This window comes from Aplidium turbinatum, chromosome 5 (assembly GCF_918807975.1).
Source record: "Aplidium turbinatum chromosome 5, kaAplTurb1.1, whole genome shotgun sequence".
NCBI lineage: Eukaryota > Metazoa > Chordata > Ascidiacea > Aplousobranchia > Polyclinidae > Aplidium > Aplidium turbinatum.
Window position 1 is genome coordinate 34,448,630 of NC_137476.1, and position 12,015 is coordinate 34,460,644.

At 38.1% G+C, this 12,015-nt stretch overlaps 1 protein-coding gene across 1 annotated transcript in view; it reads left to right on the forward strand.

The window, feature by feature from the left end:
- The first annotated feature begins 258 nt into the window (after positions 1–258).
- Positions 259–12,015, forward strand: part of LOC145769998 (deleted in lung and esophageal cancer protein 1-like) — a 74,588-nt gene continuing 62,831 nt past the window's right edge. Inside the window, exons 1-17 of the mRNA XM_082581573.1 lie at positions 259–428; positions 1,364–1,504; positions 1,976–2,038; positions 2,896–2,992; positions 3,672–3,782; positions 4,329–4,429; positions 5,066–5,271; positions 6,059–6,181; positions 7,071–7,155; positions 7,268–7,355; positions 7,656–7,829; positions 8,531–8,664; positions 9,041–9,224; positions 9,713–9,878; positions 10,363–10,564; positions 11,067–11,252; positions 11,832–12,004. Of these exons, the coding sequence (XP_082437699.1) occupies positions 303–428; positions 1,364–1,504; positions 1,976–2,038; positions 2,896–2,992; positions 3,672–3,782; positions 4,329–4,429; positions 5,066–5,271; positions 6,059–6,181; positions 7,071–7,155; positions 7,268–7,355; positions 7,656–7,829; positions 8,531–8,664; positions 9,041–9,224; positions 9,713–9,878; positions 10,363–10,564; positions 11,067–11,252; positions 11,832–12,004 (2,360 nt within the window). The 5' untranslated portion in view covers positions 259–302. The remainder of the gene's footprint in view (positions 429–1,363; positions 1,505–1,975; positions 2,039–2,895; positions 2,993–3,671; positions 3,783–4,328; positions 4,430–5,065; positions 5,272–6,058; positions 6,182–7,070; positions 7,156–7,267; positions 7,356–7,655; positions 7,830–8,530; positions 8,665–9,040; positions 9,225–9,712; positions 9,879–10,362; positions 10,565–11,066; positions 11,253–11,831; positions 12,005–12,015) is intronic.

Below are 12,015 nucleotides of genomic sequence, written 5' to 3' on the forward strand. Positions count from 1 at the left end.
AAAAATGAAGATTGCAGATTTCTTTAAATTTACTATTATACATTCAGTTTCACAGGTCGTATTCAATTCATCTCTCAATGGTAATTTTTTTTGAAGATTTATGGTACCGGTAATGCACTGATTAAAATATTCAATATAGAGAAAGACGTTTTCATGGTTACTGAGTCAGCTTCAATGTCATTAGTATTTTGCACACATAATTATTGCACAGAAAAACTGTCCTAAACCTATAAACATGTTATACGTTAAGCAGACAATAGTAGTTTCTTGGAGTAGGCTAGGTCACTGTATACTGCATTAGCATGGAAACAACTTCTCAACCAAGCCTGGAAGTTATGCCTCCTGGGACTCCAAAATCTCTCTCACCAGACATGTCACAGCATGAGCCCCCAATGCATGTTCCACGACCATCATCTGATAGAGCTCAGGTATGTTTTTATGTCATGTTATTATATCTGTTTGATTATTTTACACAAACAGTAAAAATTCCATATGTTATAAAAACTTTGTTACAGGATACTACCTAATACTAATCGTAGCAACATTAAGTTACACATCGCCATTATAGAAAGTTGATTAATTGTTTAATTGATGATGATAATATTGATACTCGGACCAAGAAAAGCTTAATCTTGGCAGTTTCGTAGACTTGTAGAATCTTTGAATTACTGGAGCAGACCTGGTTACTGAGTTGTCACAATAAAGTTTACACTTGTTGCCTTAAAGTCTTCTATCCACGAAGTGCCACTGAAATCTGTCATTCAAATGTGTTGCTTAAATACATGTCCTCAGAGCTGTACTAGCATTACTTGGTCTTAAGTAGCATTAGGTCTAGCATTACTTAGCATTACTAAGAACAAACGCTGTAAGTTAGTGCCATTTTTACATTAGCCTACTGCATTATATTCGATTGATATAAATTATGTGCATGGCATATTTCTTTAGAAATTAAGGTCAGTAAGTTGCAATATTTTTTGCTGTGTTCACTTCATGCAAGTGTGACATTTCAAACTTGCTCACACATGATTTATGGGCTATACAATAAACATTATTACCGGTAACACAGCAATATAGAATGCTCAATGTCAAGCTAACTAGCCAAGCAGAGCAAATTGAAAGAAATGTAGTTGCCACCATCTTAAGAACCTTATCAGTCTGTTTCACCCTTGGTGACACCCACAGAAGGTTGTTATTCAAATAGAATTAAATAGACGCCAAATCTTGAACAAGAACTTTTTAAGAACTCCTTTAAGGGTGAAAAAGGAAATTAAGGTTTGAGAGTAGCAATGACATTAGTTTATTGGCTATGCCACTTGTGTTTACCAGTTGTAATATCAAGTTGGCTTGATGTTCACTTTTTCAGGATGTTTCTCATATTCTTGCTGGGTTATTTAAAGATTTGTACACACGAGATGTCATGTCAAAAGATACAGTCAAAAATCTCACAGGGTCAAGTGAAGGGAGTTCTGACTTTCATCGGAGATGCATGAATGACCTAAGCAATGTATAGAATCTAAGTATATAAATTAAATTATGTTGAAATAATGTTGATTCAAGGCTAATTTTTAAAACTGTAAATGTTACTTGTTTCTTATATTGAGTTTTTAACTTTTATTCATGCTTTGTAGCTATAGGTTGTCTTGGTATAATGGCATATGATATCATACCTGTGCTACCAACCGCTGTATATAATATTTTGTAGCATGTTAATCGTTCACTGCAATGTCCATTGGTCCCACACTTTTATGTTAATTTGCAACGATAGTCTGGTGATAGAGATTGTATTAAAAGTAGCATAGGCTACTTGACTGTTGTTGTGTAGTCCTCTGGGGCAAAGGGTTTATCCTTTTACTATCCTAGATTCACGATGTTCCCGGATTAAGCTGGAAGCTGGACTAAACTTTAAATGCGGACGAAACTTTAAATGCTGAAATGAATAACTTGAATTATGACATGTTTCTTCAAAATAATTTAGGTCCACGAACAACATAAACGGAAGTTAGAAGAGTACAATACTCTCGAGAAGCATATAATTCAAGTGAGGCAATATTTGTTTTTGTACTAACCAGTAATCATTAAATGTGACATGCAGTATGTGTATAAAGCATTAACTTTCTATCGGGTTGGTGGGTTTTGAATCTATCCTCGGACTGACAAAGCCTTGATTGGTTATTCCTGGTAGTTTCGCATACTTGTAGAGGACGGACATTTTTTAAAGTTTGTAATGATGTTGCGGTTTGTGCATCGTCAATCAGGAACTGCTTAAGTCTTTCATAGACCATGCTTTTTTGAACTTTTGATACAAATTTGCAATGTGACCACTAACCACACATTGTCCTTGAATGATTGTCGCTGCTATAAACAGAAGAAAAAAAACAGTCGGTGAGATTTTGTAACGTTTTTACATGGCACAATCCGCTTACCCCATCATCGAACCCAGTCCCAACTAGTTCCATAAACAAAGACACCAGCTAGTCGACGACTAGTGGATATACAACAATCTCCAGAGCATCTCGATCTGTTTACTGTTATTTTCCTCTGGCAACTGTTAAAGATAAATTGAAGACTGATACTCTTTTTAAGATCATATTTTGTGGAAATTATTGTGCAGTCTCTTCCCTCTATAAGAAATTTATGCCCTTGTAAGACAAAATTTACCCACAAGGGCAAATTTTGCCTGGCTAAAAACGTTTATTCTCAAAGGATAGGAATACATGAAAACTGGTCGAGAAATTGTGTTTTAATTCTAATGTACAGTATATATCGATATAATTTTTAATAGCTAATTTACCGTACGGTATCTTGAAAAAGTTGCTGGGCTTAAACTGGTTGAATGTATTTTAAATCTAAATAATACATCGACTTGCTGACTAACTCCCTAAACTGCGACTTCAGGCAAGAGCACGATCAGCATCTGCTGATAACAAAGCGTTGAAGCATCTTGCCGGAGATGTAGGGGAGACCAGATACGAACAGCTTGGCCTTCCCCCTGGTTAGTTGCATTTTCTCTCAGATGTTGTATTTGTTTTAATTGTAAGTCGTGGTGATTTCCTTTTTAAGGTGTAGGCCTAGAGTACCATCAAGTAAGTCGAAAAACAATAAAGTAATCACATCAGTAATTACTCAGTTTCTTTTTCTCTTTGTATTGCTAGCACTCGCACTCCCAAGTAATGTTGATTAGCTTACTGGCAGTTTAATTTCATGTTGTGTCGAAATATGGTGATGGTAGAGTAAAAATAAATTGCAATCATTGGAAACAAGCAAGTGCAGGTTATATGTCCAAAACATGACACCACACGTTATAAGCTTTTAGTTTGTTTTTATTTCCCCCCCCCCCCCCCCGACCGATATTTTGATTTCATCCTCGATTTTTGTTATTCAGCTGTTTTACCATGTTGCCAAGTGTACTTATTTATGGGTGTAAGAAATTGATTCCTGTGTTTGTAGCAGGCACAGCTCGAAGAAGTTAGCATTGTCGTAACACATTCTAGGCCTAACATGCACTTAGCTCATATGGAGTTCAAAACTGATTGTTATTTTGAAGGAAGCAATTTTAGTTTCTCAATGAGTCGCATACTTTTATACGTATAAAAGTCCCATTGTTATAATGCTACTTTCCTTTAAAAGCAAAGGGTCAGCTCTCTTTCAGGGTTGCCGTTTTTTTTATTTAGTAAAATCGCACTTCCGTTGGTGTTTGGCCGAAGAGGAGTTAAAGAGGCACGGATTGATTGTTCCCAGTGATTTGTTTTCAAAGGAGAGAAACTTAAGCGACGGACCGAGAAGTGAGCTCGTAAATGTTTCTCTACGCAACGAAATGTTTGTATTTTCTTATGCGATTGGAGTTATCCGTCGTAATTTACCAGTTGCGATGGCCTACTGTACAAAGATTAATTTAATAAACTTAGAACTCATTTCGAATCAGAAGCGCACACTTTTTGTGCTTCCACCATGTGACATCATCCCGCTGTTTCTAACTAACAGTGACTTCAACTACGCCTAAGATAAGTTTTCACGCCAGGACGTATTCTCAGTCTCCCATCTCTACCACCACCGCAGGAGGGCCTGATCTCTCATGACGAGGACGGCAGGCAGTGGCCAGCCGACATCCTATAATATTTAAAACAATGAGAGAAATGTGTATTTGAGGCCTTTATGTTTTGCCCAATGATTAATGAAATTATGCTGATAACGAACTTGAGTGACTGGCATAAAATGACACGAAAAATGCTTTACTTGGTTTGAAACTGCATGTAAAAGTTTGAAATATGACATAACAAAATCACTTGTTGAACCTTAGTTTGCCATTCACGTTCAAATTGTCTTTACAGAGCCACATACGCCTCATTTCTCTTTGCCAACTCTTTCATCTTCACTGCACTTCCAGAAAGAATCGCTTGACGACGGGTTTCTTGACGATAACGAAGCATTCGTACGTGTGAATCATAGTTTATACCTTTGTCATATATCAAACGTGTTTTTTTTTGACTTTTTGAGATATTTTTTATTTTTAACGTTTAGTTTGTTTTCAATTTAATTTGTTTGTTTGAGGAAAAGTTTGATACGACAGACAGTGGAACCACTGTTGTTATTTAGGAAAAAAGTTGTTCCGTGCATCCCGCCATAAACTAATATGAAATATAACACTGATATTGCATTTGCATAAACCCATTCCGACCTCATAAGTAGTGCGACTATGGAAACGCTGGGTTAGTCATTCAGTAGGCTAACTGGGGCTCTAGACTAGAGAAGTAGGCTTAATCACTCACTTTTTCCTGCTTCCGAAATGTTGAAGGAAGGAACTCCAATGTTGGTCCATCTGAACCGGAATACTCGATATAAAAATATCTGTTATGAATTTTTACCCTGAATTTGCTTTGCATTACCTTAAGAGTCTCAGTCCTACATGTGTCAAGATGATGGATTTTTCAAGTTAAATTAAAATTCGTCTTTAGTTTTTTTTTAAATTGTTTAATTTTCTGTTACAGCTCATTCGATGAAGACTCTGGTCCAAAAATCATAAGTTTTTCTTGTTCTTCTTCATCACTTCAACCTATTTCGTTCACAGAATCTTTCCCATCATGACGTATTGGATGACGACAAAACGCTGACCATGACCATGTCAAACGAATCTGCTGACCTTCGAAGTGCACCCTCTCGTTATGCAACCAGCCATTCAGATTACGGGTTAAATGTCAAAGACCGGTGGCGGGAGAACATGAAACAAGAGGCCAGAGTCAGAGACCGAGAGATCCTCGCCCGATTTGAAAAGAGGTAAAGACCCAGTTCACCAAATTATTAGCAAAGTTGTATATTGGGTTTCAATGAAGAGACTAAATTTTCTTTTTGAGGTTCAAAATGTTTGTTATTTATTCCACTGTCATCTTTATTGTTCAATATTATTCGAGGTTCAAATTCCGCTTTGGATCTTGCGTTATCGACAACCAATTAAAGCCATTAAATTAAAAAGGTTATGAGCTCTAAAAGGTTATTTCTGCGAGCACTATAAGGAGCGTGAGGCATGACCAGTGTCTGGAAAATTCAGGTAATCTAACAATGCAAAACGGCGATGGGTCGACTTCTACGATGTTTCTGTTATGTTTGTTTTATCGAACTGTTAAGCCTGTTTCTTTAGATTCCAGCTAATAAAACTCGCGTTAAGAAACTCTAAATCGTACCCCGCAAAAGACCTTCAACATCTAACGTTTCTCTTTTACAGCATACTAATGAAACAGTTCAAGAACCAAAATTAAACGTAGTCAAGGAAAGCCAAGTTAATAATTCTCCTTTGATAACGCCTTACAAAAAAACAAAAAACAGAGTAAACAAAATCTTCAAAACACTACTTTGTATATCAGCTGGTCGGATTTTAGCTCAATCAAGATGATAGCGTAAGACCATAAGCGGTTATCTAGTCAGCAGCAGCCCATAACAGTAAATCTAACTACATATATTCATACACGTGCAGAGATAGGCACACTACTTCAATAAAATAAAATGAACATCAAGTATTGTCCCATTCCATAAAAAATATCTGTGAGCTTTTGTGTTTACTTTACAGACACAACTACCTCAAGAACCCCCGTTTCCTCTCCCTGACAGAACCACAAGCGTCGCGTTTGTTAACCAAACCGTCGTCAACAAAGCCGGTCCTCATAGCTGGTCGACAGGTGGTCCAACAATGGTATGTAGGCGATGGGTCTTTGCTTTCTTCTTTGTGTGTTTCACGATTGCCGGCTGCATAGCCGAGTTGAGAGAATCCTGGTGCGACACTGGAAAGGTCGCTGGTTCGACACCGCTCCAGAGCATGTGGCTTTGTCTTTGGCAAGACAATTAAAGGCATGTCTGAAGGGGGACACGAAGATTGGCTTCCTTGCCTTCCCGTCCACCTAATTTAAATCTTCAACCACCAGACGAAAGGCCGGATACAACAAAAACGGTGTTATGTTAAACTGGTGCTTGGTGGTTGATGATTTGTGCGAAATGAACGAGATGTATGAAAGCTGATCTTCGCATCCTCTTTCAAACATGTCATCTTGTGCCTTACACGACGTCACCAATGGCCGAGTGGTTAGCGCGTTGGGCTTGCAGTCGAGAGCCTGCATGTTCGACTCCAGCCACCCACACTTGCTGTTGTTTCTCTGGGCAAGAAACTTTACGATAATTGCCTCTACCCAGTGATCGATTTCGAGTAATGGGTAGTACCAAATTTAAGTCATAAGTAAAGTAGACAACCGGAAACAGACATTGCCGTCGGCTGCAGCGTGGGTCAGGTGTACGTCGGAAGGCGTACACCGATGCATAGCGCTCAAGTCCGCTTTCCCGAAATGCAGGATAAAGATAAACAAACAAACAAACAAACAAACAAAAACACTCTGTTAGGAAACATCCTTCGTTTTTGAGGTGACCCAACGTCTGCACACGTTAAATCAATGTAAAAAATACGGATATAGTTAGCAGGGGTGCTCCTTACAAGAGTCGAACCGGTGTTTACAAGCGGCTTAAAGACTGCAACGAAGTGGACACATTTTACATTAATTAACATAATGAAGTGTTTTACCAACTTTTTACAGTGCTCCGAAGTCCAAGATACAAGTGTTTGAATCTAACCCGGCTGTTGTAATGTTCACTGATTGGTCAGTTGGAAGAGTATATGAGGTAACTATAGGTCAAGCTAAATTGAAGAGTCTTTTCCCAAGCAATCTGTTGTTCAGATTGGATAGGTAAATAGCAGAAAAATCAAAAATTGTTTCTTTTGCTTTCCATCCAGGCCGTCGTCGGATTACGCAACATCAGCACCGTGAGCAGACATCTGCGTGTGCTACCTCCAAAAACCCAGTACTTTTCCATTGGTTTAGGTTTGTACCTTTTGCTTTTTTCACATGTTTCAATTTGATAACTTGAACAAAATCATACAAAAAAAAGAACTTTCTTTACTAAAATTCCGATTGGAAATAGTTTCATGTTTGGTAGTTTTTGTCCAAATGGAGAACAAAGTTTTCCATCAGGTTTTGCTGACAGCTTATGATAGTAGTATGTTTTGTATGGTTGTTATAAAAATATTACCTAAAATATTTCACATATGCTTATTTCATTTAATGTCATATAGCCAGTTTAATGTAAACTTGTGAATAACCTACTTATTAACATTATTTTAGGGAAATACCCTGGGGCAGAGGGGTTAGTGTCCCCTGGGATTAGCTGCCAGTACAACATTCGCTTTATGCCTGATTCCCTGTCGGATTATGGAGATGAAATTCAAGTGTTCTCGCAAGCAAGTGATCCCTTAGTGGTGAAAATATTAGCAAGAAGGGAACCCCCTGTTCTGACAAGTAAGTTTTGTTAATATATTTTTTGAGTTTTTCTCCCCGTTCTGCTATCTCTGGAACCCTGGTTCGAATCCCCGCTGTGATATGCTTTTTATTTTTAGTCACAGACCCAAACAGTAAAACTCGTCATATTTACATTGATTCAACGTCTGCAGAGGTTGAATCAATGTAAAAGTGACGAGTTTTCTGTCTGAAGAGCTTGACTTAACGTTTTGTCACCATACCAATGAAGAAATATATAAACGACTTGGCGTCGCGGTTGCGTGGTCTAGTAATGAAAGTGCAGGCACGACGCTCGGTCCGATACGTCGGACGCCTCTTCGATACCTTGACGAGGCATCCAAAGGCATGACAAAATGGAAGCAGCTGACTTCGCTGCTTCCTGTCTTACAATCCAAGGCAATACTACGAATTATCACATTGGATGCAAGATAATATGATTTTAATTGTACGTCGAAGTAAAATCGTGTTGTCATTTCAATTGTAGTCATTTTGATAAATTTTTTGTTGAGTATTTTTGCTTAAAATTTCTTTTTCTTAAAATTTCTCTATAGTTTTTTTCAAAGATGCCATCGTGCTGTCACACGTCTCCATGTGGCTGTGACGTATGGTTGGACTTGAGGTGCACAAATTGCACCAGGCTTGAGGAATTAGAAGATATTGTGCTTCTTAATAATTAGTGGGTGATTTTGTGAACGTTTTAGTTCCTGAGAAGATACAATGCGGCTACTCGTTGGTGGGCGGAGTCAAAATCGTCGATCTGCCAATCAAGAACGTTGGTGGCAATGGAAGGTTCTGTGTGTTGAAGCGCTCAATGTGGCCAGCTGCAAATTTTAAGGCATGTTGACAAGACATGGATGAATTGTTTTGATTAACGACAAGGACTAATTTTATTATTTATTTGTAAGCAGGTCCTGCTTCTTGTTACTTTCAGAAAATGGCTCTGAATCTTGTTCCTGCTCGACACTCAATATGAAAAGAAAACTCGGCTGTGTCTTTATACGGTTGCCAATAGCAATAACGCAAACCTGCGATGGTCACAGCGTTATACTGTACAAAACACACATTTATTTTGTGTTTATCATTATTATCATTGTCATTTTTTTAATTGTTATAATTATTATTTTATGTCATTACTTTAATTACACTCATTGTTATACAGTATGATTATTACAAGGACTGTGACACTTGGTAAGTATTGTCTGTTTATACAGACCGTGGTAAACCCCGGATGCTTGGATCTCGGTACTTTTCAAATTCGTCCAGCTGTCTTCGAGGTGCTAGCGGGTTTTTCCACCTCCATCGAACTTCGGTTTGCGCCGGAAGAGACAAAGGCTTATGAAGAAGATTTGGTGATAGTCTGTGACAATTGCCAAGTGAAGTATTTCACGATACAAGGTACGCAGCCACTTTCTTGTTCGTTTGCTGTATGAATCCGTTACGAAAAACTAAAGTCATTTGGTGCTTTTGAAAAAATAAAAATAAGTCTTTACTAAACAATGCGTGAAAGTTTTTGCTTGTGCTTAATGCCAACTCAACCAAATTAAACACTGTACGCCAAACTTTTGCTTCGCCTGTGAGTAGTATGCCGTGCAATCAAACATAACTGTATATTGAGAAGTTTAACTTTTTACTTGTGATTTGATCAATTCACTTCAAATGTTTTTTCAAGGAATATTCTAAATTTAGAGGAAAGGCCAAAAAATCCATTTTGAATTACTTGCTTCGGTTCCATGACCATTACCGTGTTCAAATAGTGACTTGTCATTATATTGCAGTGTTTCTACTAAATTAATTGTAAACTAACTAACTACTTAGCAGTTTTTAAGCAGCGAAGTTGCACATTATTAAGTTGCACATTTTTATTAACACTGCTTGATGCACAGGTGAAGGTCAACGCGCCGGTGTGGAGCTGGTAAGTGTGAGCGACGGAGGAGAAGAACCACCCAAGGTTGGAGAGATAACCGACCTCACAGCCAACCACTTTGTGAAGTTTCCTTCCCTGAACCCTCATTCCTTTTTCATGCGACAGATCATCGTGCACAACTCTACGTAATGTTTTAAAGCAAATATATCATTTTAACGTTGATATAACGTATTAAAACGGAAATCAATGACGAATTCATCTTTCTAACGTTATAAATTAGACAGTATCAATAACATTAGCAACGATAATGTTTTTAGCCTATGTAGTGCTGTATCCTATGCAATTATCTCTTAGCTTTTTACAATGCAGACTGTGTAAGTGCAGCCATATAGATGCACAGTCCAGTACATTATTACCCTGGATCCATTCCTTTGCTGAGTGCCTTTGAAACTTTTTATTGACTGGACAGAAAAGCAAGGAAGCCAACCTTCTTGTCTGTTTGTGTGAAACATGTCATCAAGCATCTTGCCAAAACACTTTGGAGTGCTCTTGAGGGGTATTGAACCAGCGTCCTCTAGCATCGGTCATGTGTTTTCACTATTCGGTTGTGCAGACAGCAATACTGATTATAATGATCACTTTTCCTTAAATTTTTATGTTTTCCTGTAGAAAAGTGGAAATGCCTTTCTCGTGGCACATTCTCAAGCCCAACCTCACTTCAGCGCTCGACATGATCTCACTCTCCGATATAAATTGGGAAAAACTGGAGTTTTACCCCGACGACGCGTCCCCGTTCTTCATTGAACCCTTAACTGGGACACTTCAACCCAATGGGATCTACGAGTTTGTGCTGACCTTCGCTCCTCATAAGGTACAAGAGTGGTTTAGTACAAGACTTGCTATTAATTTCTTCTAATGAAATTCTTTCAACACTTGTCAAAGCAAATAAAATGCACTTAAGTTAAAAAAAAGTGCAATAATAATGCGTATTTGTATGCTATATAGCGTTAGCTATATTCATCTGAGATATACGTTGTTCTCAGCGCTTTACAAGGCAAACAGTTGTACCGTAGCTGTGTAGAAGCACAGTTAAACATAAACAAGTCATTACCCCAAGACCCATTGAGAAACGCGGTTTAGTAACAATATGATGAAGATTGTACCATAACTCGACAAGTTTTTGAGCTCCCAGTCTACCCATTGAAAGGCGGCACGCTAACCACTAAGTCACTGAGCGTTATATGATTACTGTATTGAGATAATATTTATAATGCTCTATTATCAAAATGAATGTTTATTTAACATTTCAATAATTTGTTCCGTACTTTTAGATTGTTGTGTATCGTATAACTGACATATTTCCGAAATTTCAGGCGGGCGTTTACAAGAATGTATTGCATCTTGTGCTGAGCGACATCCCGGACTCCAAAACCGACATCAAACAACAGTTGAATTCTGGTGCTCTTCCACCTAATGTGGATGCCATGGAGAAGTCGAGTCACGGGAATCGAGATGAGCTAGCACCAAAACTGTCTCGGTCGAATTCCTTGGCTCAGCAGGTAAATATTTATATTGGATGCCGGAAGATTTGGATGTTCATTAGGGTGGCTTTGTTTCCTAACAATAGTTGAAGGGTCTACCCGATGAGTACGAAATTGATGACAGAAACATATATATAAGTTGTTTTTATTGCTTCACTAACTTTTCATTCATCATAGCAATGCGTATCCTCAGAATAACATACAGCATAAAAATTTGGAATGGAATGCCTGGCGGAGTGTTTATCTTGATTTACCTTTATCATAAATTACTCAATTAACTCGTAATTAACCGAATAGAAGACACAGAACTATTCAGCCTGATGTTTTATGATTTTGCAAGTTACTGTGACTAAGATGATAAAAACTTGAAGTCAGTTATAAAATTACTTTAGTAACACTGCCACAAGAATGCTCAATACCAAGCAAAATTCGAACAGGCCAATTTGAAGGAATAGTTATGACAATTCAATAAATTCAGCAGCCTGTTTCACTCTTGCTGGGAACTTTAAAACGTGCTTATTCAAATAGAATGGTTTGATTTGTATCTGACGTTGACGTGACAAATCAAATTGTGTTGTGAATTACGTCCATCTTCAGACTTCGTCGGCGTCCAAAATACCAACATTACGAAAAGTCATTTCTTTGGAGATTGAAGTCTCGGGGGAGAGCATCCCTTACTCCGTAGTTGTGCACCCCCCAGTGATCGTCATCCCTGGGAACATCCTTGTGGGTACAACTGTTCGGCGCCCCCTGAGAATGGCAAACTACAGGTACAGAAGCT